At 37.5% G+C, this 27,034-nt stretch overlaps 1 protein-coding gene across 1 annotated transcript; it reads left to right on the top strand.

Annotated features, from left to right (window-relative positions):
• Positions 1 to 1,457: 1,457 nt before the first annotated feature.
• On the top strand, positions 1,458 to 27,034 carry YTHDF3 (YTH N6-methyladenosine RNA binding protein F3). The gene is made up of 5 exons (XM_085313541.1): positions 1,458 to 1,784; positions 3,854 to 3,878; positions 9,067 to 9,152; positions 10,550 to 12,142; positions 22,714 to 27,034. Exons 1-5 carry the CDS (start codon positions 1,761 to 1,763, stop codon positions 22,735 to 22,737), a joined length of 1,752 nt encoding a protein of 583 aa, XP_085169667.1. The 5' UTR covers positions 1,458 to 1,760; the 3' UTR covers positions 22,738 to 27,034.

The following is a 27,034-nucleotide window of genomic DNA, read 5'->3' as shown; positions in this document are numbered from 1 at the left end:
TCAGTGAGAAGAGATGAGAACCCACATTTCTAATCACCATGTCAGAAAGTTTTCTGGCATTCAAGTTATTTCTCTGTGGTTAAATGAAGATAGATGATGCCAGAGATAAAAAAAAAAAAGCAAAAATTAAAAGTTAATCTCTAGCCKACTAGTAGAAAGACTGTCTAACAAATGATAAATTTCTATGTTTGATTTCCATTCCATCCATTTGTTTCACTTAATAGCCTACTGAGMAGGGATCGAAATACAGAATATCACTTCATGTTGATATACAGAGCCTTACCGTCTGTTATTTGAGTTACTTCTGTTTTTCTTCTTTCTACTGAACCTTTATTTCTTGTATGTAAGCTAGAATACCTTCACGAGAAATGTGAATTATCTCACATTACAGCAGCCTATGAAAAGGAAACAGATGTGATTTTAAAGACTGAACGGTCCACTTGCTTTTTAACTACAGAGCTGCAGAATTAGGGCTGTCTTTCACAGCTCATGCTGAACTTGTTCACACTGATTAAGGCCTCCRTGCTTTATTGATGATGGAGATGAAAGTAGCTACATRTGTGTGTATATATATATACAAATGGATTTGACTTTGACCCTTTAGTCATTCACCCAACCTGTATCAAAGGACAAATACAGGCTAGTTCAAATTTCATGCAAACACCCCACCAAACAAAGTAGATTACGAGCACGTAACACCCCCATTCACAAGCACAGCCGGGTGGAGGCTGCAGGTTCGCCTATCTTAGCTGGAGTAGAGCGACAGCAACTCCCTCCAGGTCCTTGCGTACAGCCCCGAAGAGCGGTGCCGCCGGCSGCTAACTGCCCCCCGCGCGCAGGCCGCGGCGGCGGCAGGGCGGAGACAGGAGCCCGCCACCGCAGGCGCTAACGGCCACCAACGGCAGCGCCGTTGGGCGGGCGCCACCCCCAGTGCCGCCGGGACCGGGCAGCTGGCCGTTCCGCCCAGCGGAGTGCGTGGGTTAAAAAGCTTCCAAGCCAGCTCCCTGCGCAGGAGACGAGGGAAGCGCCCTGGGCAGAGTGCAGCTCGGACACAASCGCCTCCACGGCCGCCGCCCCTGCAAACGGTTCTCCGGCTCACCGACGCCCCAGCCAGCCACCGCGCGCATGCGCAGCCGCGACCCACCCCACCGCTTCCACTCAGCGCATGCGCAGTGCAATCACGTTATTCACCTCCCCCCCCGAGGTTTCGTCAGCCGTGCCCTCGGAGCATGCGCAGTCTTTGCTCGCTGGAGGGGGAGGGAGCCAGCGTGCGGGCTCCTTCCGCCTGAGCCGAATCGCGCGCATGCGCAATTGCCTCCGGCGCCACTCCGCCCCTTCCCCCCCCCAACTTGAGTCCCTGGTAGCGGGCGCGCGCGGGGCTGTTTCCATCCCCACGTGACATGGAGGCGGGGACGGGAAGGGAAAGGTCAGTGGCGACGCCGGCGGAGGGGGAGCGGAAGGTCAGGGCGCCGCGGAGCGGAAGTGGGAGCCGGAGCCCGTCCGCCATTGTGGGGAAGCGGAGCCCGGAGCAGGGGGGGAAGCGGCGCTGCGTCCGGCCGGCCGGCTCCTTCCAGCGGGACCCCGATCGGCGGCGGCGGCGGCGAGCCCAGGCGGCGGCGACAATCAGGCGGCGGCGGCGGGGAGGAGGCGGAGGGGAGCGGAGCGGCGCGGCGGGCGGGCGAGCGGTCCCTGTGTGCGGAATCACTCGAGGCCCAGGCGGAGCGGGAGCGGAGCGAGGGGATCGCGGCTCCCCGTGAAGAATGTCAGCCACCAGCGTCGACCAGGTACCGCCGGGGCGGGCCGAGCGCCCGCCGCGCTCCCCGCCCTTCCCTCCTGCCTGCCTCGTCGCTAGCCCTGGCGGGGGGGAGGGGGCGCCGCGGCGGCGGCCACCTGCACCTTCGCTCGCCGCCGGGGCGGCGCGGCTTCGCGGCCTCCTCCCTGGCGCCCTGCCGCCGCGGGGAGCGGCGACCAGCCGCAGCCGGCGGCGCCCGGGCTGCCGGGCTCCTTTCCCGGCCCTGGCGGCCCCTATTTATAACCGCTGCTCCGCGCCAGAGCCGCTCCGCCTCCCCGCCCGCGGGGCCCGGCTCCGCGCCTCCCCGCGCGCCCTCGCCTCCCGGCCCGCTGCTCCTGCCGGCTCAGCCCCGCGGCTCTGCCGCTTTGTGTCCCTTCGGCCCGCAAGCCAGCCCGCCCGGCCGAGCGCTCTGGGGCTCCACGCTGCGGGAGCGGTTTCGTGCCGAGCTCCCGCGGTCCCCTGCTGCCAGTCCCATCTCCTTTGAGCACTTTTTTTTYCCTCCTGACTTTTCCTTTATTTTTTATTTTTTTGCCTTCGCGCCCGTTTCTTCGCCCTTTTCCCTCGCTGGGTCTCTCATTTCTGTTCCTTGCCCTAACCTGCGGCCTCTGCTTCTTCCAGCTGTCATCTTATGTTTCTTTCCATGTTCTGTGCCACACACAGAGCAGTGTATACCCCTGTTGGTTCACCTAGGGCTTAGGATTTTTTTTTTGTTTATCTTGATAGGGTCTCTGTTATCCTTCTTTAACTGCCAGATGCTATTCTGTCTTGATTTTTTCGCTTACTCGTTGGACTGCTGACACTCCCAAAAAGTTTTGCCCCTGTAGCCTCCTTCCCCTTTTTATTTTCCACTCTGTGCCTTTGATGTTTTGTTTCTTTTGTCTCTTTGCATACTACTCTCCAGTTTCCGTGTATGCACTTATTTCTAGTTCAGTGGTCTTTCTGCTTTTCATTGCTCTTCTGTCTTACATGGGGGCTGTTTCTTCCTAGCTTGCCCAGTTTCATGTCTCTTGTTGGTCTCTGCATGCTTTTGTTTCTGGGTGAAATATATCTCGAGAGGTGAGGTGGTTGTTTGTTTTTAAAGGTTATGGAGTTTTTTTTCTCTTGAAGGGGGAGGGAAGTGACTAACCAGTGCAGCTTTAGATGGGGATGTATTAAACCAGACACGTGATAACTCAGGTAGATGCATGTAGAAACAAGATGGTGGTGGATGTTTCTTATCTACCCTAAACCTTCAGATCGCTTAATCTGGAATTTTCAAGACTAAAAATTGTTAGTGATGAAGCCGTGAGATGCACTTGTGCTTAGTCAATTGTATGTGAGAAGATGAGTTTGCTTCTCATGGGCTAGCTGTTGTTTATTTCTTTTTCTAAGCTATTTTGTTTTGCTATGGAGGATTTAAGGATACTGTAACTTGTACTGTTGCAATATTTCTTAGTGCATGGCAGATTAACAGTGTTTTGTAATGACTAATCCTAGAAAAAGAAAAACCCACCCTCCTTAAGGTATTATTTTCTTCTGTGAAAGCTTCAGAGACTGTATCATTTTCTCAGTATAATCATCTAGATGAGGAATGCATAACTCATACAGTAATATTGCAAGTTGAACTATGTTTCTTTGTATATCTGAAAAGCAAGACACTTTGGGTTATTCAGTGATAAGTACTCATCAGTCAGTTTAAAAGATGACATGATAATAAAGTTCTAGCATTGACAATAATCTTAAACTGCTAAACTTTCTTTGTTCAGTTACTTTATACAGTGTTTATTGCTTATTTCTCGGGGGGGGGATCAGAATTAATTTGTTGTTCAGGCTTTCATCACCAGTTAACCTTTGCATACCATAAAATACTGTAGATTATTTCAAAAGTTTTCAGTGAAATTCATTGCATTTTGAAATAATTTTGCTGGATTTTTACATAAGCATGGTTTGATAATATTTTAAATTGATACTTAAGTTGAAAAGAACAGAGCTGACAAATAAGTGGAATTATCCTGAAGTAAGTGTTAGAGAGTTCTAACTGTACTTTTCTGTTTTGCTTTTTTTTCACTTTCCTATATACAGAGACCTAAAGGACAGGGAAATAAAGGTAAGTTGATTCCTTTTATTTTGTATAAATCCTTGATCCTGCTGCTTATGGAGGTTAATGTGTCCTCAATAACATGAAGAAGATGTAGCTATAGGATGTCTCTTCTTTCTGAGCAAGATGACAGGAAATTGTATACTAGATTATTATTTTCCAGCTTTTTTTCTATGGCACAAGGGTACATCAGTTTAAAATGATCTCTCATTACATTAATTTTAACCTGCGAAATAAAACAAGTGAGAAGATAACATAGCTATTTCTTTTCATCTGGCTTTCAGTGATATGTTTGCATGATGTCTTTAAGTACACCTTGAGCCATTCTGTACAATGAATAGGATCAGTGTACTAGAATCATCAGGAAGAATCTTTTGAACAGCTTCCTTAGCTTGAAAGACAACAACCACATGACTGTTCAGTTGCTCATATCTGTGAGCAGAACACATCACCCTATTTATTCTCAGAAATTTTGTTGGCTTTTCTATTTATTCTAGTTTCAGTATAGAACATCTCTCTTAGACCCTTTGCTTTTCTTCTTTTTCAGTTTTCTGTCAACACCTTTCTTAGTTTTTAAATACTGTGCTCATGGGTTTCTTCTCTCCCACAGAAGTACTGAACAAATTAATATTCCTCCCTCTAAAATACTTAGCAAATCAGTTCTAAATAGCATCTCAGATTATATCTTGCAATTTGTCTGGAATTTCTCTTGTATAAAAAAATAACATTTTATTGGGGGAATTCCTTTTGCCAATTCAATATGCTTGTGGCCATTTATTTTCTAGGTGTTCAGCAAGCTGATCTATAAAGTAGTGTGCACACAGCTATCTGTTTTGTGTTCAATATACTTATTATTTCTTCATACGAATAAGATCTTTTTTTTATTTGGAATTTATGTATTCTTTGCACCAATAGTTCTCTATCTGAATTAATCTGTTCTCCATGAACTGGCACTAATTTTATCCACAACTTGCTTACTCTTGCTCTGTGCAGATTTTCTGCTTCTAATTACATATATCACTTATACTATTGTATGTGGTTCCTAAGTCTTGCTGGATTCAGCCTGTTTCTTTGTCATTCCAGTAGGCATTTGGAGAAATATGTACTTGTGTTTATTTCCTCAACTGCCCTCTACTTGATCATTGTTTCTTAAATACTTGTTCTTTCATTCTCTAATAGTTCTATATTTTTCTCAGAATGAAGTTTTTAACTATTTGTGTCTTTAAAGTTGCTTGTGTTTATACCTTCCACATTGCTCTTAAGTGAGAACAAAGAATCAGATCCATTTGAGTAAGTGATTTGTGGCTTCATGTTCTTTGTATTTTATCATTTTGAAGATTTTGATGATATTGAGGTGTACCTGTTTGAGAATCATACAAGTTGCTTTTGAACTATACTCCATATATTTGAAGTGGAACAGAAGTATTAAATATTTTGGGCATTGTTGCAGTCTGTTTAAGAAGGAAAACACATTAGCTTTACTTTTAACACATTTATGTTAACAGATTTTTTGCATGCTATAATTTGTAAATTCTGCTGAATGTTTAAACAAAAACACAGTTCTTAGGATTTACTTATTAAAGAGTTTTCTGCATTACTGAACTTGAATTTTTCGTAGGGTGCATCCTGTTAAATAACGACTGTTTACTAGGATACTAGGGAGAATAGGACCTCGAAAGAAACTGTAATGAAACAATACAATTATCTGCTCAATTCTACCGAAATAGACATTATACAGATATTGTGTTAAATTGGTTTATGATTTAGTTTTAGATCAAAGGAGTCTGAAGATTGTAACACTTTATTGCAGTTAGGCTTTGGGTTGGAGACTTGTTCAAGAGTATAAATTAAGTCAGTATCGGCAATCCTTACTGCCCACRTGTTAGCAGACAGTATCTTTTTTGGGCATCATGATATTGTCCTAGCTTAAAAGGGCTTTGAAAGAAGATATACTGAGTTGACAGACTAATCTAAGAAGTTCATTCTGTGCGTGACGGTGATAATATGTAAGAGGATGGTAAAAGAGTGTTCACGTGTCTGGGAGAGCATATGAGTGAACGTGAGTGAGCAGCGTGAGGCTGTATGCAAGAAGGGTTGTATTTTTCATGTTGGGGAAAAAGTGAAATAGGCAAACATGAATTTTATTGTCTAGTACAATAGTCCTGGTGCTTTATTCCAATTAAAAATTGCTGTAAAACATTGTTTTCCCTGACCAGAATTTACGGTATTGAAGTTCTAGGATGTAGAATGGTACTGTAATTCTGTGTGCCAGATACTAATTTCAGTATTTCAGAGACTTGAATGAGTAAATTATCCCATCTTGAAGGTTTTCTTATTATGTCAAGTGTATAGAAGTTGACAGAAGATGTCAGAACTGGTATGAATCAAAATGATGTCTTGTGGTGAAAAAACAGGCATTCCCAAACACTTCCCTGCCGCTAAACTTCTTTAGCTTGGTGTTTGCATGTCACATGTATGATAGGAAACTACTGTCTTGTTTGTCTTTCATTTGTGTATATGTGTGTGTGAAGGAAAAATTTCATACATACAAATTTTTTCTTTTCTGTAGGAGGTTTAAACATAAGCGTTAGGTTTAAAACAAGAATGAGATGTCATGGGTTTCTTCTAATATTTATCTTCAAAATTAATCAAGACATAATGGCATCTTCTAATGAAAACTTTATTCTTTTGCCTTTGGCCATCATTTGTGCATTTTGCATGTGATTATTCTAAGGATAGTAGCTATTAAAAAACATAAGCTATAAGTTCCTGTATTTGATGGTTTGTGTTTTCCCAATATYTAATTAACTGTATGTTTTCAAAGTATTTACAGAAGTGTACAGTATTTTCAAGTTTGGATTTATATAGATATTTTTAGTTGTAGATTAGTTTTAATTAGTATTCTTCATCACTGCCCTGTTCAACTGGAACACTTAATGTGAGTTTTTTGGGCATGAGGCATGCATCTTAATCTGTTTGCTCTTGTTAAATGTATGAGTGGGCTACATTCTTCATTATTAACACATTAGGTAAAGTTAGAATGAAAAACCGAAGCAACATGCTTTCCCTGATGCTATTTTCACTCAGAAATATATATATATTTACTAGGAAAGATATAGCAGTGCAGAACTATTTTGGTATCACTGACRAATCTGAATACAGAATAAAAAAAGCAAACAAATTTACAAAAATATTCTAAGTAATTTAATTTAACATTTAAATGAYTCTGAAACAGTAAAGATTGCACATTTTGTGAATATTAGTTGTCAGTATGAAGAGATTAATTCTGATAGCATTCTAGTCTTGACATGCAGCTGTTTATTCCTTTATTTGTGGTTGCATGCTTTTAAGGAACTTGTGTTCCTTCATGTACTTTCTTTATTACCATGGAATTGTATCTGAGGATTTTTCTGTCTGTACTATTTGATTAAGTCTTAAGTGGTATTATTTTTAAGTGGCATGGACAATAGACTTTGTGGATCATCCTCCTGTGTGACTGAGCCAAACAAAAAGGAATGTAGCATTCCAGCTTGTTAAAACATTCCTGTTGTGTGCAAATTTAAAACCATTTAAGACTGTAAATACACCATTTTATTTATGGGGGAAAASTAATAGTAATTTAAATTTATTATTTAATTTAAAAGTGTTTTTATGTCACATTTTAAAACTTGTTGCCTTCATCATTTTCTTCTGATCATATTTGGCTATTGCTAATAATGCAAATACACTGTACTTTTGTATGAAAGTTGAAATGTCAGTGTTCTGACCTTCAAAACTCCAGGAAGGTATAAAATAAAACGTGCTTTCCTCCTCACCAGATATTTATTTTGGAATGAATCTTCTCTTGTTCTGTGTTAAATTATGAATTTTCAGCTCTTCTTACTATTGTCTGAAATTAATTTTTCTTTTTCCAGAATGTTGGTTATTTCTTCTAATTATATCTACTCCGTTGTCATTTTTTCAGTTAGTTACATTCCCTGAAGACAGATTGTTCTAGAGTTGTTTAAAATCAAATTGTGAATAGATTTTGAAGTGACTTGGTCTAGGCACCAGCTAGTTTGCAGTGTGAATTTTGTGTGCTTAAGAAAAACAAACAAAAAATACACTTTAACACTAACTCTAATAAAGTGGAAAGTTTAGTTACATGGCTGTGTGTAATTTTAGAAACTTTAGACAAAAAAGAGAAAACTGTCAGCTGAAAGCAGCTCTAGCTGTCAGAGTAAAACACTGTTTTGTGGGAACTTCTGCTTTCTTAGTTTCTTGGTGCATCTTGTTTATCACTCTAAAACATGTTCTTTCAGCCAATCTACTGATAAGTAATCAAAAAAATGTGTTCAGAAAAAGCAGTCATTTATTCTTGAGAAGCAAACCTCTACTTCTCAGTTGTATAATTTCAAATCACCTGCCTGATAATTGAAGTCCTGCTTCTACTTTCCTCATGGGAAACAATGGAGCTTGGTGGAAATTTGTGCAGTTTGGCTTTGAGTAATAGTTGAATGGGGATGGGGAGATACTTCAAGTAATTTGGGCAGCCAGAAAATCCCAGGTATGTGTGATGCCTTGGTTGAAATCAAAGGTAATAGATGGGAAGAGGTTCCAATGTATAATGACATATGTGTGGAGAAAGGAGTGTATTCACCCTTGGGGACTTGAACTCTTACTTTTGTCTTGCTGTTCCCTGTGAGCGTCAAAGATGTCACTAATGCAGTGCAGTATAATAATTATATAGGAAATAGGGAATGAAGATAGCCAGAATAGTGGTGCCTCCTGGCTATTTTGGTGGTCTCCTCCACTGTCAGGAGAAAGGTATGTGTTGCAACTTTCCCTGAACCTATTGAATGTGTATAATCTAGTTGATATCTATGCTTGAGCTTAGTCTGGTACTTCTGGAAATGCTGGATATACTGCCCTCCAAAGAAGGTGTGCCYGTAGCTTTTATTCATCTGTTTAGTCTGAGAAAGAATAGTCCAGAATTCCATCTGCTCTCTTTCCAGATCTCTTCTGAGATCTAATTGGAGGACTTACAGACAGGATGAGCTATTTTGTTTAAATTTAACAAGGTGATACTTAGTAATAAAATGTTTGGTCTCAAGAAAGCACAAGTATTTCAATGTACAAGTGATCAGAAACTCTGAGCTAAATTGAAACTATGTCATAGAGATTTTGAATAGTATACCTAATACAGATTTACTTCTAGTTTCAGTACAAAACGGTTCGATTCATCAAAAGGATGCAGTAAATGATGATGATTTTGAGCCATATCTAAGTAGCCAGACAAATCAGGTAAGTGAACATTGTTTACTATCTCAAAGTTAATTTCAGAGTTCAGTTGACTTCCAGACTTTAATTTTTGCATGTTTTTTCTTACTTGTTGTTTATTTGCCTGAGTACCCATTGAAATATACTAATTCAGTAGTATATCATATTTTAAACTGGTAAAGACTTTTTTTTGTTGATCTTAGGAAAAGAGTTAAAAAGCATGATGATGTGTCTGTTGCTCTTGTGCTTGTGCTCTGATTTCAGAAAGATTTAGTTACAAGAAGTTTTTTTTTTGGGGGGGGGGGGGGGGGAACCAAAACCACACATCTTAAATTTACAATGAATTCATCATGTATTGAATGTAGTTCAAAACAACAGTTTCGCTGGCTCTGAGAAAATATTAAGTGCCTGGACATCATTTCCTTTGAAGTTGGTAGGAGTAGTACTCACAGTAAATGGTATAATAGATTGAATAGAAGCTTTATATTGCTAAAACTTAGTATAACTCTTCTGCCAGAAAGTTAATGACTTATTTTCAGAGCTGTGAATTGTCTCTGTAGTCAGAAGTTGAATATTCTATAAGTTAAATTTCTAAGTCATGCTGGTCTTGAGAGAGGAGGAAAGTACAAATTATTAAAAGGATTTGAGATTTTTTTTCTGCCTTTTTATTTATTGAAGTAGTACAACATTAGGGAAGCATGAGCTAGAGGATGATAATGTGCAATATTTTTTCAAAATAATACCAGAAGTCATATGTGGGTAGCCTTTCAAGTGTCCTGAAGCTTTATCTTCCAAAGAAGTAAATGCTTTGCTTTCCCAGGAGTCTTGGGAGTGGAAAATGATTTTAGCAAGCAGATATCATACTGCTAGACCACAGGTTGTACTTAATGTCCATTCTTGAATAGTATGAAAGTGTTATAGTTTAAATGTTTTCCTCCTGAAACAAATAGACATCCTCATGTCATCTTTGCCAAAGTGTTCTGGTAGTTGTCTCCTATTACAAATGAGAGACTTGATTAAAAAAAAAATAAAAACAAGAATACCAAATCTAAAATCACTGTTGCAGCTATGTTTTATACTTATAAAACTGCAGTAGTAGTTTTTTTTTTTTTTTTTTTTTAAAAAAAAAAAAAAAAAGCTCGGTATTTTCTTTATACTGTTGACAGACATTTTAAACCTAGTTGACTAACTGAATATAAAGATAATTCATTAAGATTGGAGCTCTTCAGTGCTTTCAGAAGGTCCCTTGAGAAGTAATCGCTGCATCTAAAAGATACTTTGTTCATCTTTGTTGCCTTGGGAAGAGTAGTGGAACTTAATTCACTCATCTAATCCTTAAAAATATTTTGGGCCATGTTGCGCAATTGCTGTCTTGAGCAGATTTGTTTATAGTGCTGATTTTTYGTTTTATTTTCTTGCAGAGTAACAGCTATCCACCAATGTCAGACCCATACATGCCTAGTTATTATGCTCCATCCATTGGATTTCCATACTCTTTAGGCGAAGCAGCATGGTCAACTGCAGGTGACCCTCCAATGCCATACTTGACAACTTATGGACAGATGAGTAATGGTGAACACCATTATATACCTGATGGTGTGTTTAGTCAACCTGGGGCATTAGGAAATACCCCTCCATTTCTTGGGCAGCATGGATTTAACTTTTTTCCTGGGAATGCTGACTTCTCTACATGGGGGACAAGTGGATCTCAGGGACAATCAACACAAAGCTCTGCTTACAGCAGCAGCTATGGCTATCCACCTAGTTCTCTTGGGAGAGCTATAGCAGATGGACAGGCTGGATTTGGCAGTGATACTCTGAGCAAGGTGCCTGGGATTAGCAGCATTGAGCAAGGCATGACTGGACTGAAAATTGGTGGAGATATGACAGCTGCTGTAACAAAAACTGTAGGTTCAGCTCTGAGCAGTACAGGTATGACAAGCATTGCAGCAAACAGTGTGCCCGCAGTTAGCAGTTCAGCACCTAAACCAACCTCATGGGCTGCCATTGCAAGGAAGCCTGCTAAACCTCAGCCGAAACTCAAGCCTAAAGGTAATGTGGGCATTGGGGGCCCTGCTGTGCCACCACCACCTATAAAACACAACATGAATATTGGAACTTGGGATGACAAAGGGTCAGTGGTAAAAGCACCCCCAGCCCAACCAGTACTGCCTCCTCAGACTATAATCCAGCAGCCTCAGCCATTAATTCAACCACCACCACTGGTGCAAAGCCAACTGCCTCAACAGCAGCCTCAGCCACAGCAACCACAGCAGCAACAAGGACCTCAGCAGCAGGCCCAGCCTCACCAATTGCAGCAGCAACAGCTGCAAAACCGCTGGGTAGCTCCACGTAATAGAGGTGTGGGCTTTAGCCAGAACAATGGAGCTGGTARTGAAAACTTTGCTTTAGGTGTTGTATCTGTCAGCTCCTCACCTTCTGGTGTGGAAGTGCACCCAGTGCTGGAGAAACTAAAGGCCATAAACAACTATAATCCCAAAGACTTCGATTGGAATCTGAAGAATGGACGCGTGTTTATAATCAAAAGTTATTCAGAGGACGATATTCATCGCTCCATTAAATACTCTATCTGGTGTAGTACTGAACATGGTAATAAACGTTTGGATGCTGCTTACCGTTCGCTGAATGGAAAAGGCCCGCTCTATTTACTCTTCAGTGTGAATGGCAGTGGACACTTTTGTGGAGTGGCTGAGATGAAGTCTGTTGTGGACTACAATGCATATGCTGGAGTCTGGTCTCAGGATAAGTGGAAGGGGAAGTTTGATGTCAAATGGATCTTTGTCAAAGACGTTCCCAATAACCAACTGCGGCATATTCGCTTGGAAAACAATGACAACAAACCAGTTACCAATTCGAGGGACACTCAAGAGGTACCCCTAGAAAAAGCCAAGCAAGTGCTTAAAATAATTGCTACTTTCAAGCATACCACCTCAATCTTCGATGACTTTGCACATTATGAAAAGCGTCAAGAGGAGGAGGAAGCCATGCGTAGGGTAAGGAATCAATATCGTTATAGTAGCTTTCCTTCTGTTCTTCTGTTCTTGGTAACCTTATTGTTTCATACAGCAGTCTTTGGTATGTAAATGTTGAATCAAAAAGTCATACCTTTTCACCACGATGTCTGTACTTGATATAACTGGCTTTTAATGAAAAGATTTAAGTTCTTGTGACTGTTTTGTTAATGTTGATATGTGTTTAACCACAATACTGACATATGCATGTGTAAGCTGACTTCTGAAATCTTTTGCTTTAAAGGACTAAACAAAAGCTGAATTAAGTGTATTATCCATAACTGAAGTCATCTAGTTGGGATTTTTAGAGTTACTGAATGTCACAGAAAAGGACATGAAGTTACAGGAGAAACAAACGTTATTTAAAATAATGTCTCAGATCAGTGGATGTGTAGTGCCTTCTGAATGTCTTCTTCCTTCCTTTCCCAAAAAAATTAATGTGCCCTCAATATTGTTACTTTCAGGCTATCTTGATGATGGCGGAAGGCACATTCTTAACTGATATTTAGTGTAAGAGAAATATCTTGACATTTTCAGGCTTCTAGTACAACTTTTTTGGTAATGTTTCAGAAGGAGTAAGATTACCATATTTATCTATAGTCTTCATGTTTCTCAGAACTTTTTTCCATTTTCAGGGCTTTTAGTCACTTCTAATTTCCAAAATCGATGCTTTTGTGAAAGAAGTTAGAGAAGGAATCATAACTCAGACATACATTAATAACTCAGGGGAATAGTGTTTTGTGGTTTTCTTCCCACTATAGTAGGAATAAAATGTAAATTATACTAGAGAGAGCATGGATTGTTTGTGTTTATGCATGCTAAACTTAAAAATCAAAGTACTAAATTCAACATTTAATGTAGGATTTGGTGTAGATTATTGTAATTATGCATATTTTGTGTAATAAAGAATGTTGCTATTGCCTTTAATATCCTCAGGGAATCATACAGTATCCGTGACTCAAGTATTGAAATCCACATTTGTCTTATTTGACAGCTACCTTTCTCAGTACTGCTGAGATAGCCTATTTGTTACAATACTTATGTAGTGTGCACTGATTCTTCTATAGTACTGTACAAATTGCTTTTTTTGACAAATTGTAAAATATTAGTGTAGAGCTGCATTTGTAGGTGTGAGGTCTTTTCATTGTAGGTGCATTTGAAATATGCCTTAAGCAATTTAATGTGAGCTTAAAATACAGGAAGTCCAAGTTAAATTGTAATGCCAACTACTGAGAGGTCATCTTTATCATTCTTGTACATTTGAATGTTGATTTTAAATAAGTTTCTTCTTGTCGTATTGTCACACAGCTGTCACACAGTCTTTGTAAATGTACAATTGTTGACTCATTTATGATTCGAAAATAGTTTGGAATGTGATAATTAGTATCATAAACTCTAGTTTATAGTTAATTAAGTACTCTTTTATTACCTAGTGTCAGGGAGGTTTTTTTGGAGTTGTGTTTAAATTGGTGCACTACTTACCACCAGTAGAACTGTGTATGCTACGTAAATTAAGTTCATGCCTATTGTCTGTGGCAACTGTAGTGATCCTCTTGCTTCCAATGTTTGTCATGAAAAATGTGGTTATTGCTGTTAATAAAGTACTAACTACATTGAATGGTAGTAGTCACTTACATGTTCCTTAAAGTTCAATTAGTATTTTGTTGTTGCATAGGTGACAGCAAACTTTCTTAAAGCCAATGATCTAAACAKAACAGTGTGTGGTTTATTAATTTAATTTAACTATTCATCATTTCAAGTAACTTATTTAAAATAATTCACTGTAAAAGTTTAATTTTAACAACTCAGGATGATCAATAATTAATTTTAAATATGACTTAGCATTGTATTTTATTTAAAATATGGCTAAATACTTGTAAAACTGGTGTGTAGGCTGTGATTAACATGGAACTTCAGTAGCTTGTGCTTTTCTATAAAGGTTAGTTGCAAATTACTGTTAATCTTTTCAAGCATGAATAGTAAAACTTTTGTTTACCATTATTTGATGTTATGGGTAAGGTATGTAAAGTTAATTTCGGAAAGAAATTTGTTCAGTAATCATTCTTTTTGTTTTCTCAGATCTGAAGTTTGAATGTCCTATTTTAAATGTGCAGGAGCTGTAGTTTTTCATCAATGCAGCAAAGATATTGGCCATGTTTCTCATGTGTTCTATCGGTAGTATGTTGAAGAAATCTGAAATGGAAAGTCTTTAGTTTGAATTACTACTTAGTGGAAATCTTCACAATTGTGTGTGGATTATTCAAAAAAAAGTGTTGAATAGTCTTTCAACAGAAAGTGTTAGCAATGAGATCTACACAAATGGAACAGAAGTCTTAACGCGACTTTTAAGAACACTTAATTACATTAGGAAAGGAATAGAAGTTATAAATCTTACGGATTAGCAGTTATGTACTGGTCTTCAGTAAATACATGGGTCAAAATGAAATGCAATTTTAATAAAAGCATGGTAACTGGAAACTTTCAAAATGACTTCTGTTTATCTTTAAAGATAATCATACTCAAATTTGATAACTCCATTTCAGAATTAGTTGGTATACTGGGCATTTGATTTCTCTACCACTGTTTGATTTGGTGGCTTGTTAGCTTGTGGTCATCTATTATGTTAGGATCTTCTTGGACCTTTTTGGCACTTTCTAGTGTGGAATTCTACCTTTTTTTTGTACCATATAATAGAAAAAAGATAATGGTTCCAAGTAACTGTAGAATTTTAAAATACTAACAATAGCAGTAGAATGAAGTGGTTCACAAAAATAATCACTTTTCATCTTAGTGGAAGTAGGAAAAAAAATCAGCATATATCTGCGTGTTTCTGATTTGAAGTTTGTACTTTTTCAGGAAGTCTTTAAATGGCAGGTAAATAACAGCTTAAAATGTTAGCTTCCTCTTATTGTACTACATATCTTGTAATAGAAAGTTTTAACTGTACAAGAATTCCGAATTCCCAAAAGGAGACATTTAATTTTTTTCCACAGTCTGACGTTAGTGTAATTTCAATTTCTCTGATAATAGGGTAACATCAGACTGCTGTGTTTAACAATATAACTCCTTTCCACTGCAGAACATTTCTCTCTTGGTGCATGATTTGCTGTCTATTATAAATATCTTTTAAATAAAGTCAAGAAACACTTTTTAAGAGAACTGTGAACTCTTTTTTTTTCCCTTCTTCTTCTTTTCCTTCTTTCCCAAATCTTGCAACTACTATGTTACCATGTCAGTCAGATACAGACATACTCACAGCACCAAAGGACAAGTCAAACCAGGTTGCTGACCAGCATTTTGCATGTAGCTAAATGCTAGTTATGTCAGACAGTTTTTCAGGGTTGGGTAGTTATATCTTAAAGGGTCTCAAAACAGTAAATAAAACAGGTTAGCTAGTATCTTAAACTTGTGCATTACTTATATGTTTTTGATGAGGTTTCAAGGGCCATTAAAGTCAAAAAGTACAACCAGAAAACACATTTTGGCTTCCTTGATGTTCATAGGATGAGTATGTGCCCCTAGTCTTGGGAGGAGAGAATTGGACAAAGTACTTTTAGACATTGATCCAAAATTTTCGTTCTGTGATGGCTTGCTAAGTTACCATATCTTCATTTGCTAATATGTTCTCCTTAGTTATTTGGAAACACTTAAAAATGATCTGTATGTTCCTTTGTGCACGCTCGCACTCTCTGTCTCTATATATATATGGATTTCAGATGTGCATGTTTTCTGTGCGTTTGGCTTGAGAGCTGTTTTTGTTCACAAAAATAAAAAAAAATTGAAGGATGGGGATAATGTTGAGAGGTATAGGTATTAAAAGAAGCTGTCAGTATTGTATTGGATCATTATATAAGGACTTGAGAAGTGGTGGTACCCTTCTTTCTGTAGTGAGGAAAAAAGATGATGCAAAAGAAAGTCCAGCATTGGACTGCTGAATGAGAGATGGAATGTAATTGAACTCACAGGTGGTCTTAGTAGTTTAGAAGGACTTGCTTGGATCTTGTTGCACTTTTCTTTTAAAAGTAGCCGTAACTAATTGTTCTCTTTCTTTTTGGTTTGAACTTCTTGCCTGAAGAATCAAAACAACAAACATTTAGAGTCTTTTTTTTTTCACCCTCTGAGTGGAATTAAATTGTCTTATGTCAATCTGAGATTAGAATGACTAATTTGTCCTGTAAAATAGGGACCCCAACAGAAAAATTAGGAATATCACCCAAATGATTCACCTTAGTGCTCAGAGACCAGTCGCTGGAATCTAATTCTTGAGTGTTCTTAAACATGAAGGTAGATCTCTAAAACAAGACATGATGCTTGAATTAATCAGGGTCTTTGATATCTGCGCCTTTTCTAAATACTGCATTGTTAAGTTGTAGTTAATATAAAGGAACAATTCCAGATCTCTCTTTTATAGAGCAGTAGAAAAACCTTGAATATACATGAATTGCACAGCAATGTTAGTATGCTTTCTCCTTCCTGCTACATGTCATCAGATAATAGTATTCTGTGAAGAACAAATAGACTAGAATGCTAGTGCTTTTCTTGCAGTTAGTAGGAAGTGAGAAGAAATTTGTCTGCATGGGGAAATCACAGCCTATATGACTTTCTTCAGTCTGGACTTCAGACTTGCTTCAAAGTAGTTCAAATGATGTATTACAAGGGTTCTTGTTAGATGATGACCTGAATTCTTTTAGCCCAGTTCTATGTGTGGCCCTCTTTAGAGGTCTGGTGGTATACTTTATTTTACAATTGCATATCAGTATTATTGTTATGCTTTTGTACTTAGGGTCTACTGTGAAAATATAAACAAAGTTTATGGTTATTCTGCTTTCTTATGGAATATGATATGAAATCAAGGTAAAATACATTCATGTTTCTCCATGGCAGATTGTAATTTGAATTCAAATTGCAACATATATAAGTGATAAGGTTTAAATTGTCTGAGAAACTCTTCTTCAGCATATTTTGTTGGCCCTGCAAGGAATGTTATTCACTGTCAAGGCTACTCTAGATTCCATAGCAGGGCAACTAAAGATTTTATTGTTTTGCCCTTAGGCTTATGAGTAGAAGTTAGAAAGGTGTCAGTCATCTTTCTGCTCCTTTTGACAGTGACCATCAGTTAAGGCAATTATTAAAGACTGGCAACAGACAGCTTATAAAAGTCAGTATGCTATTAACATTTGCATAGTTAACAGCAGTGATGAAGAACTAGAAGCTTGATTACCCCTCCCTCCCCCAAGTCACCTTGCTGGATTGACTGACTTGTATCTGGAATGTGTAACAGTGTACAGCACTGCAGGAAAATACTACCTTTAGTTAGAATTGGATAATCTGTGGCTGAAAGTATTTAGGAACACAAAACCGGAAGGGTGTTTTCTGGATCATAGAGTTTAGTTCTTGATTTCCACAGAGCCCTGCTGTTTGAGAGGTGTTTAATCACACAATATCTTCAAACTACTCAGGTTTCTTCCCCGTCTATGCCTTCTGAATGCTCATAGCCTGTTAACTTACTGAGCGGTGAGTTCAGAAATGAATTAAGTTCTTGTCTTTATCATTACCAGAATAAAATGATAGGGTCTATGTTTTGCTAACAATGCATACATCTGCTCAAACTTTATTTACTGTTTTTATTGTAATTTGTTTACTGTTTCATTGTTTCTAAGTATGTGTCAGAGGCTGAATTAAGTAAAATGTCATCAAAATTAATGTGAAGGATAAATAAACTAGTCTAGGTCTTGTAGTTTTTTTAGATTTTATTTATGCTAGAAAGTCTCATTTACTATCTACAGTTCAAATAGCTACAACAGCAGGAACTTTGAGTATTAATTCACAAGGCTTACCAGGCAAAGGAACTGTCTGGACTTGTAAGACCTCTTTCTAGACTTCCTACGTTTAATTTGTTCGTTCTTAATCTGTGTCTTTTCATTTTTATCTCGAGATAAGGAATGGAAGAATAATGAATGTTTAAGGAGAAGATGACATCTACCATGGGAGAAGTTGCCCAGATCTGTTGTAGGCTTCTAGAGATCCTTTCCATCTTTTGTCTTCCAGGAATTCACCAGAGTTGCTGTTCAGAAAAAATGTATTTGAATATTTTTATTTGGCTTGGAAGTAATCGGTATCTTCAGCAGATTTACCCTCTATCTTATGGAATTTGAGTGTGAAGTTAAAAAGGACCCTCACTTTATTACTGAAATTTTAAAATCATGTATACTCTAGATTAAGAGCCAATGAGATTCTTGCCATGGAGTAAATTATCTCTAGTATTTTGTCAGTTTTCTCAATCTATTCTTCATTGTGGTTTTCTAGTTCTAAAGTTTGTGTCGTTTGTAACGATGCACTGGGATGCAACAAACTGCAGATTATGGCTGATGTCATTAGTTAATGAGACTTCATGAACTTTACTGTTGTTTCTTCTCCCCACCTCTACTGCTGTCTATTCTGCTTCTGCCAGCTGTTTCTCTCCATGTAGCAGAGTTGGTGGAGGGAATGTGTGCCTGTACCTCTCGTCACTGAATGCAGTCTGACATGTTAGCTTACACTGCAGATGAACATGGCTTTTAAGGTGAAGATTAAATCCAGGTCTGCGCTGAAACAACTAAGATAATGCTATATATTTCCTTCTGATGCTGCTTTAAGACTGTAACCCCTTGGTAGAGGGGAGCAGACAGGCACGAATATTTTAAACTTTGCAGCAAGATGCCAAAAGTTGGCAAAATTCTGGGGTTTGTACATATAGCTCATTTTGCTGGAATGGTTGTGGGGAAACTCTGCAATTTGGTTGTGTAAGCTAGCAATGCTGGATAACCTTTAAAGTAGACGTCCTGAAATGCTTGCATTTCCAACTGTTATTTAAAAAAAGAGAGAAAAGTGAAAGTCCTAAAATCCTTCTTACTTTTTTTTTTTTAAAAAAAAAACAAAAAACTGATCTACCCCTGCCACGCCCCAGCCATGATCTGGTTTGTGGGGTGTTGAGGGGAAAAAATACAGCTGAGGACTGCAGTAGCTTTTTTAGTAGGCCACCAATCTAATGTAAATATATTTTCGCTACTAAAAATCATCCTCTTTTCATTTTCCTTTTTGTCAAAAGAATTATGTAAAACATTGTGTTATGTTATCTTAGTGCCTTATAACGAAAACATCTGTTTTGAAACCTTGTAGAGATTTTCTTAATTTATAAGATAAATTATATCTTAGCTACTTTTCAGCACGAGATCATTCAGTTAATGCTTCGAATTTAGAGAGCAGAATCACAGAATCACAAACTTTAAAGTAAGTCAGCCTGGGAATTCAGACCCAGTTGTTACATTGTTAGTTCCATATCTTTGTTTATTCTAGATTGATGCATGCTTCCAAAGCCCAAGTGTTTTTAGCTGCTTCTTCATTTGATTTTGTTTGTGTAGAAAGTTGTTGGCATCTGTGAAATCTGCTCACCACATGGTGTATAGTTAGCAGTTACTGTTAACCAGCTGTTGCATTCCCACATAGCTGTAAGTCAAATGCTAATTACTCTCTATGTTCTGGTCATAAACTCCCCTTAAAGCTGGGAAAGCTCACTGTTCATGGCAAATTCTGAAGCGACACAGGTCGCAATGGCCTTTGGCAGAGAACTTGAATTGACTGAAGATGCTTTTTATCCTAGAGTGTTGGAAGATATTTGGCAAAGATTTTGCTCATCTGAATGCAAGAAGTAAATAAGAGATGTTGGGTGAAAGGAAAATGTGGTAGAACCCAGATAGGCCTAGGACAAATGTGTTCTGTCCACTCTCAGAACCAAAATGCTCTGTGTGTGTGTGTTCTGCTTTTGGTTGCCCCATCCTTTTTGAGATGGGAAAAGACAGTGGTAGTGAATGAGGTCTGTGGGTGGTTTTGTTTGTTTTTGAGCATAATATTGCTTCCGGCATTTTGAGGAAATTGAGTTTTATCTCTTCCATCTTGTTGTACAGAATGGTAAATACCATTGATACCAATATAGCTGAAGAACATATTGTTTGCCCCTGATGAAAGATATCAGATTTATGCCTGATTGACTGTTTAAATATGCATGTAGTAATGCAGAACTCTGAAAAGACACAAAAGGGGTCTTTTTGCCCCCATGCCCACCTCTTTTTTTGCCTTTTTTCCTCAAGAATTCAAAGTGGACTTGAAGTCCTTCTTTATTTCATCCATGGGGAACAGGTAAACAGGATATCATTCCCTTTCTACTTTGAGTTTCTATGAAATTAAATGTATTTTGAGTTTGGGGATCACACAAAACACAGAGTTGGTTACTGTTTACTGTGCTGCGGTGTGGGATGCAGAGAAAAGCTTTGCAGATAGCTTCTCTCTGTGGTTGTGCGTGTCATACTTGCAGATAGACAGGACCTAATGATATTACTAATATAGAGAGAGTATTTAAAAACAGTTAAAATATGGTATTTCGGTAAGATAGAAGTTTCATAGGCTTCCACTTAATACTGTAATAATGTGCTTCAGTATTTTATGCAGTTCTTTCAGTTGAAGAAATAGACACATCTTAGCTTATTGCTCTCTAAGCAGGCTATTTTTGCATGCCTTACATGCATAGTGAGGCATGAGGCCAATGATCATGTGTTTTCAGCTTAGGGGTGTGCTATTAATGTATCGGTTTGTATTAATGACYAATAGTATCAGTTTCACATTACTGAACCAGTATCTTACTATGCAAATAATGGTTATCTATTTTTGTAATAGGAAAAATTGATTTCTAGTGGAATAATGCAAGGAATGTTCCCACTTTGAACATATGAAGTTCTGCCCTAGAGAATGTACAGTCTTAGTTGTACAGTTTCCAGGACAGTGGAGATGATTATAATGAACAAAAACTCTGTGCAAGCCTTACGTTTTTGGTGTTAATCTTGAAGCAACTCAAAGGTGTATCTGGAAATCAGCTTAACTCTCATAACAAGTAGAAGTGTTATGTACCCTCTTCTTTCATTATACTGGCTTTTTGGCAGAATTTATTTGGAATCATGTGCTAATTTGTAACTTTTCTAAGTAATTTCTAGACAAAGTTTCAGAAAAATATGATAGGGGCTTTGGAATCATTCTTCAAATGTCTCCTTGTTTATTTTGGTTTCCTTTGCTATGCTTATGTTCTATTTATAGCATACTATGTAATGTAATAATAAAAAGTATTGGAAATGGGTGTTATATTAAGTATGGAAGGGAACCTGTCTTTTCCAAGAAGGTATTTTAATACATTTATACAAYAGGTGTACATATTAAGAAAGGAAATTGTCAATTTCTTCATTTCTTAAAGTTGACCTCAGTGTCTCCTTACAATCTAATTAGAAGATATGTAATGAAGATGAGAAGAGAGAGTTTATTAATCTGGGGAGGGGGTTGGGGGGGGAGTTGTTTTTTTTTTTTTTTTTTTTTTTTTTTTTTTTTTTTTCCCACCTCCCCAAGAGGTAGTCTTAATGTGTAACTGAATGTTTATCTGTAACAAAGTAGAGAAAACAGCTCTAGAAGAAGCACTGTTAAAGCATTAGAAAAGTTACTTGTCTGTTAGTCTCGTAATATAGAGGGAGAGTTTGTTGGTCTGTAGCAGAGATGCAGTGCATTTAGTAATTTAGCCCCTAACCTTTTGGGAATATATTTTCGGTTTAATTTTTTTGTTCTGTTCTTTAGGTYACAAGCAAATACGTTTATCAGTGTTTGTATTACACAGATGAAGTTTGTGCATTTTTTTTTTCTTTACATGTTAAGTCTCACAATGCTATAAAAGCTTTGTAATGAATATGAGCTTGACTGCAATTCAGGCTTGCACTCAGGCAGGTCTTTTTTCTTTTTTTTTCTTTTTTTTTTTTTTTCCTCCCTGCCATTCCTACCTCATTGTTTTTACATTTTCATTATAAAAAATAACTTCTAAAATGTATGGATGGGTTTTATTCTGTAAGCTTTGCCTACCATTTGAGAGATGTGTTTATATGGAGGAGATACTGACCCAACTTGCTCCTTCACCTTTTAATCATGCTAAAAGCACTAATACATTTGGTGGGCTTTGAACAAGATACCTGGGAATATGTACTTCAGTTGTTCAGGTATCTAATGAGTAGAGGGTAAAGTGTTTAAATTTGTATAGGACATCTTTTATTGACAAGTTAGGTTTTAGATTCCTTGCTCTTTGTAGTTTTCCTGGTCTCCTTACTCAGTTCACTTTGTGCAATGTATTTTATTGGAAGTGATTTAAATCAATGGCAGAAAACTTTGTTTTGATAGCTGGATGTCATTTGAACATATTTGCCTTTTATACTTTTACCTCTGTATGCTATTTTAATGCCTACCATTAATACCTATACTTCTGTGTTTCTTGGTTATATTATTTTTTAAAAGTTGGCTTGAACATCCTTGAAAAAGAATTCTGAAGCTATTTCCTTGAAAGCTTGCTGCTTGCTTTAGAGAAAGGCATACCTTATAATAAGCAATGTTACTGTCTAATGATAAGCAATGTTACTACTCTACGGGAAAGAAGATAATATTGCAATGTGTGTATTAACATGATTTCCCTTTTTGTTTTTGTTTTTTTTTTCCAGGAGAGAAATAGAAACAAACAATAACTATATGGAGATGTCCTGCTAGAATTACAACACTAATGATGTAGACTCTGGAAATGCCTAATATGTCTAAGAAGACGTTATTAAAGCTTTTTTCTGCTTAAGGTGACATCTTTGAACACTTTAACACAAAATTGACTCTTCTTGTAATGGTTCTCATCAGTGCATCTGCCCTTATACTCTCTCACCAAACACACTTGAGAACTGTACCTTCGTCAAGCACTTTCTGTCCTGAAGCTTTTACCAGTATCTGCTGTCTTTTGTATTTATGCATCCTAGCTAAGGCACGGGAGACCGAACGAATGCAAGGATTCATTAACTCTTGAATTTGTTAAATACTAACAATTAACCATTAGAAGTGGTTCAATGATGTGAGATTCACATTGCTTCAACTTATTTTTTTCCTTGTTGTAGTTTTTTTTTAATTGTCAGTTTTTAGCTATTCAACAGATTAAAAGCAAATCATGCCATATTTAGTCCTGGAGTAAAACTCAAGTCTAAATGTTCATGTGAAAATTATTGTAGTAATCTTTTAATATGGCAAAGCAACTTTAAGATGCAGTTTAGCCAAATGAAACATAACATAAAATTATATTAGAGTGACATTTCCCTTGTTTCAAACTGTTTGGTGTAAGAGAATATTAATATGCAGCTTGGTGGATACCACCAGTTAATGCACATTTCTTTATTTTTTTTTCTGTAACATGTATACTGAAAAAGTGCATTTGTCTGAGGAACTGTTTGTTTGCTACCACTCAATGAATCTCAGTTTTGAGTAAATGTACCTCAGTCTAAATCAGACTTTTTATGACCTTTATAACTACATTTAAAATAATCTTTAATTCCTATTTCTGGGTGTTTGCAAGCCTGACAAGATTGCTATCATGGAAGTGAAAATTTACTCCTCTAGGTGATTCACTAGCTAAATAAATATAATTCTTGTTTAGCAAGCATATACTCTGGTTCTCAAATTTTTTGTTTCACTGTCCCATATTCAGATGTTTTTTTCCCTATCTAAAATATTTCCAGGAAAGTACTTTGATCCATGGACATGATGTTTGTAGCCATGTTTGCAATTTTTTGATTAGAACCATGCAACAAGGATTTTAGGATGCATATTAAACTAGATAATTATATGCTAGTTTTAACTTGTGAAAACTATATCTTTTGTTTCATTTTTTTTGTAGCAACACACATTCTATCTACTGGAAGAGACTATTAAATATGTCAAGCAGGTATATTGACTGCACAAAATACTGAACAGCCTGTACCAAACTCCAGGGATAGCTTTCTCTTTTTAGAATGGCAGTGTAGAAGGCAGATATCTTATAGCTGAAAATAGCAATACTGCGTATTATTTGAATGCGTTTCGTGTCTTACTGTCCAACACAGATGTTTACATTGTGTTTGGAGTCTTTCATTTACAGAGTCTGCCAATCAGAGTTCTGAAGCTTAGGTATTGGCATAGCTTTGTTTTGAATATAAACTATTGCTATATTTTACTTTTTCTCCCTTAAGCCCTTTGCATACACAAAATGTTCTATACACACTATTTTTACCCGTTATTTAAAATATTGCTTGTAAAAAAAGTAGTAGCAGATATGAATCTTAATTTTGCTGCTGATTTTCTAGAAGTTCAAAAGGGAAGTGACTTCCATATTTTGGAGAAAAGAAACAATCTTTCTTAAAYGCTGATGGGCAACATAGTGCAGGGGAGCAGGGACTAGGTGGGGCAACAGAGAGAGAAAATATGTATGTGTAGTATGAGGAGACACAAAGAGAGAGAGTTTTCAAACTCCAGGTGTACTTTCCTCTGAAACTTGGCTTGAGCCCAAAGATGCCTGCTTCCACACACTTCTCTGATTTTGTAGCTGTTTGCTTCCCTCTGGCTGGCCATGGATTACTGCTTGTTAGTTGCGACTGTCGCTGATCAGCTGAAGGGGCAAAGATCAATGCTGTGAGTCCAAAGACTGCAGTCTTACTGACGATTCTTCAAGGGATCAGAATACGTCTACCTTTATTGCTTCTACAAGATATAAGCAAATATGCAGATGTTTCCAACTGAAAGAAAGCTAATGTTAGAGTCAAGCATTCAGGAATTCACTGCATATGCAACCTTAGTTTGGTTCCGTCGCAGTATACATATTTTTGGAGAGTTTGTTAACATGTTTCCTGTCTGACCCTGTTGCCTCTTCTACTGTACAGCATGAGCATTGCCCTCTGAATCAGATTTAGTATAAAATGGATGCCTCATTTGTTGCAGATCTTGGAAGCCTGGAAAACAAGACAAGATTGTAAGAGGAAGTGATCACATTTAGAGAGCTGTTGACAGTTTTTATGCTGTTCCAGGATTGTTAGCAAATCTACAAATGGAAGAGTTTTATTGCTGATGGTGTTAGCCATGTTTTGACTGATTTGCAGAGTTTAGCAGGTGCAGCTGAAATTAAGAGGAGTTTTATGTGCATATAAAGTGCTGTAAAAATAGTATATACATTTGTAAAATCAGTTATGAAGTGCTTTATAACTTAATGGACATGTGATAGTTCTAGCCTTCAGCTTCCTTATACATGAGTTCTTTCTTCCAGAAGGAAATGAAGTGATACTTAATATTTCAGATAACCGTAGAAATACTTGTTGATTGTTTGATTTTTCTCCCCCCTTCCCCAGTAGAGTGAGGTGGTTGTAATGGCTGCTAATGAAGGGGTTGGCAGTTGGTATTCCTGCTGCTGTCCCTGTTGCCTCCTTCTTTGTGTCAGCATTTGTTCTCCTCTGATCTATACTGAACCAGTTCAAGAAGTTTTCTGCTGGTTTATCTGTCAGGGCAACTCTGAGGTTAARATGGCAGATGGATAGGGAGGAGGTTTTTCTTTCCAGCAGCAGGTAACCACAATTGAATAGACTTAGCTGCACTGTAAAGCTATACTCTTATAAACTGGGAAACTCCACAAGGACAAAAGTTTAATTCTGTTTTCAGTTTAAGTTAAGGGTAGTGTGCAGTAAATAAGATGCTATTGCACACGTTCAGTGATGGCAGCAGGAGAGGAAATGCTGAGTATTTTCCATTTTAAATACTTTCTCCACTTTAAACAGACTTGAAGTTGTATAGCAAACTGGTTGCTGAAAGGCTTAGTCTAACCTACACAGTGGGACAAATTAAAGTTATGAGCATTTCCTAACCTTTGAGTGTATCGTGATTTTTGTAACATCAACATCTTTAACAGAGTGGAGGCTTTTTGGTATGCGATGAGAAGCGAGTCTTGTTAGTTGAATGCTCAAATTCCTGGCTTAAGCAAAACATGGGTGCTACTTTTTCTTCGAGGGACTTGGATTGGGAAAAAACTYGATGTTCACAACTAGAGAAATTTCAGAGCTTTGTCTTCTGTTTTTAGATTTGATTTATCAAATATTTCTGTACAAACCTACTCTTTTTACACCAGTGTTTTTCTTCTTTATGGATACTCAATCACTTTTATAACATCAGTGTCTGCAATATTTAGATGCAAAAGCTCACTGCCAAAGTAATCCTCATCCMAGACAAATCTGTGGCAACGAAGAGCAGATCATGTTGATCTCATGATCAAGTGCAAATAGCTAAACATTAAAGAGATGTCTTAAATATTTTCACCTTTCAGTCAAAGTTCCCTTTTGAAGCCGCTTTCTTTTTAGTAGGGGAGTTTTCATAGTTTTCATACTTGAAATATATTAAAAAAAAAAAAAAGCAGATGCTAGCAAGTCTTTCCTAGATGAAACTGATTTGCAGTAAGTATTTTGAATTGTATAAATAGTAACCTTATTTTTGGCCCTCCCACAGCTAAACTTTCAAAATTGTTGGTAAATTATTTGGTATTTCAATTATGTTTCTAGCACTGTGTGAAAATTTAGTGTGGATTGTCTTTAATGGATTTTCTGCAGCACAGATTTTTAAATGGATACTTTGAGGCATTCATATACAAACCACTGTTTATGAAGGAATGGATTTTACATTGTTTCTTTTCAAAATATGCAAGCCATTTGAACTCTTTTGCTGACGCTTATGTTGAGGAAATGCGCACCTGTTTTTGAAGTCTTTTGTTTATTCTTTTGCCATGTAAAGATCCATATTTACTGATAAATTAAGGGAGAGATTAAAAGAGAAAATCCATTCATTTGCGGCATAACCTGGTTTAAATTGTTTGCTGTTTTATGTGAATTGATTAATTCAGTGCAAATTATTTTGGCATGAAAGTTCATCCTTTGGTCCTTYTTAATCCTTTGGAGAGTTTCAATAAAAATAACTTCTTCACATTCTTACCTACTTGAA

This window comes from Rhea americana, unplaced genomic scaffold (genome assembly GCF_003343005.1).
Source record: "Rhea americana isolate MKP2758 unplaced genomic scaffold, rheAme1 scaffold_39, whole genome shotgun sequence".
NCBI classification, from domain to species: Eukaryota; Metazoa; Chordata; class Aves; order Rheiformes; family Rheidae; genus Rhea; species Rhea americana.
The sequence above is the reverse complement of the archived record's forward strand: the minus strand, read 5'-3'. Positions and strand labels throughout refer to the sequence as shown.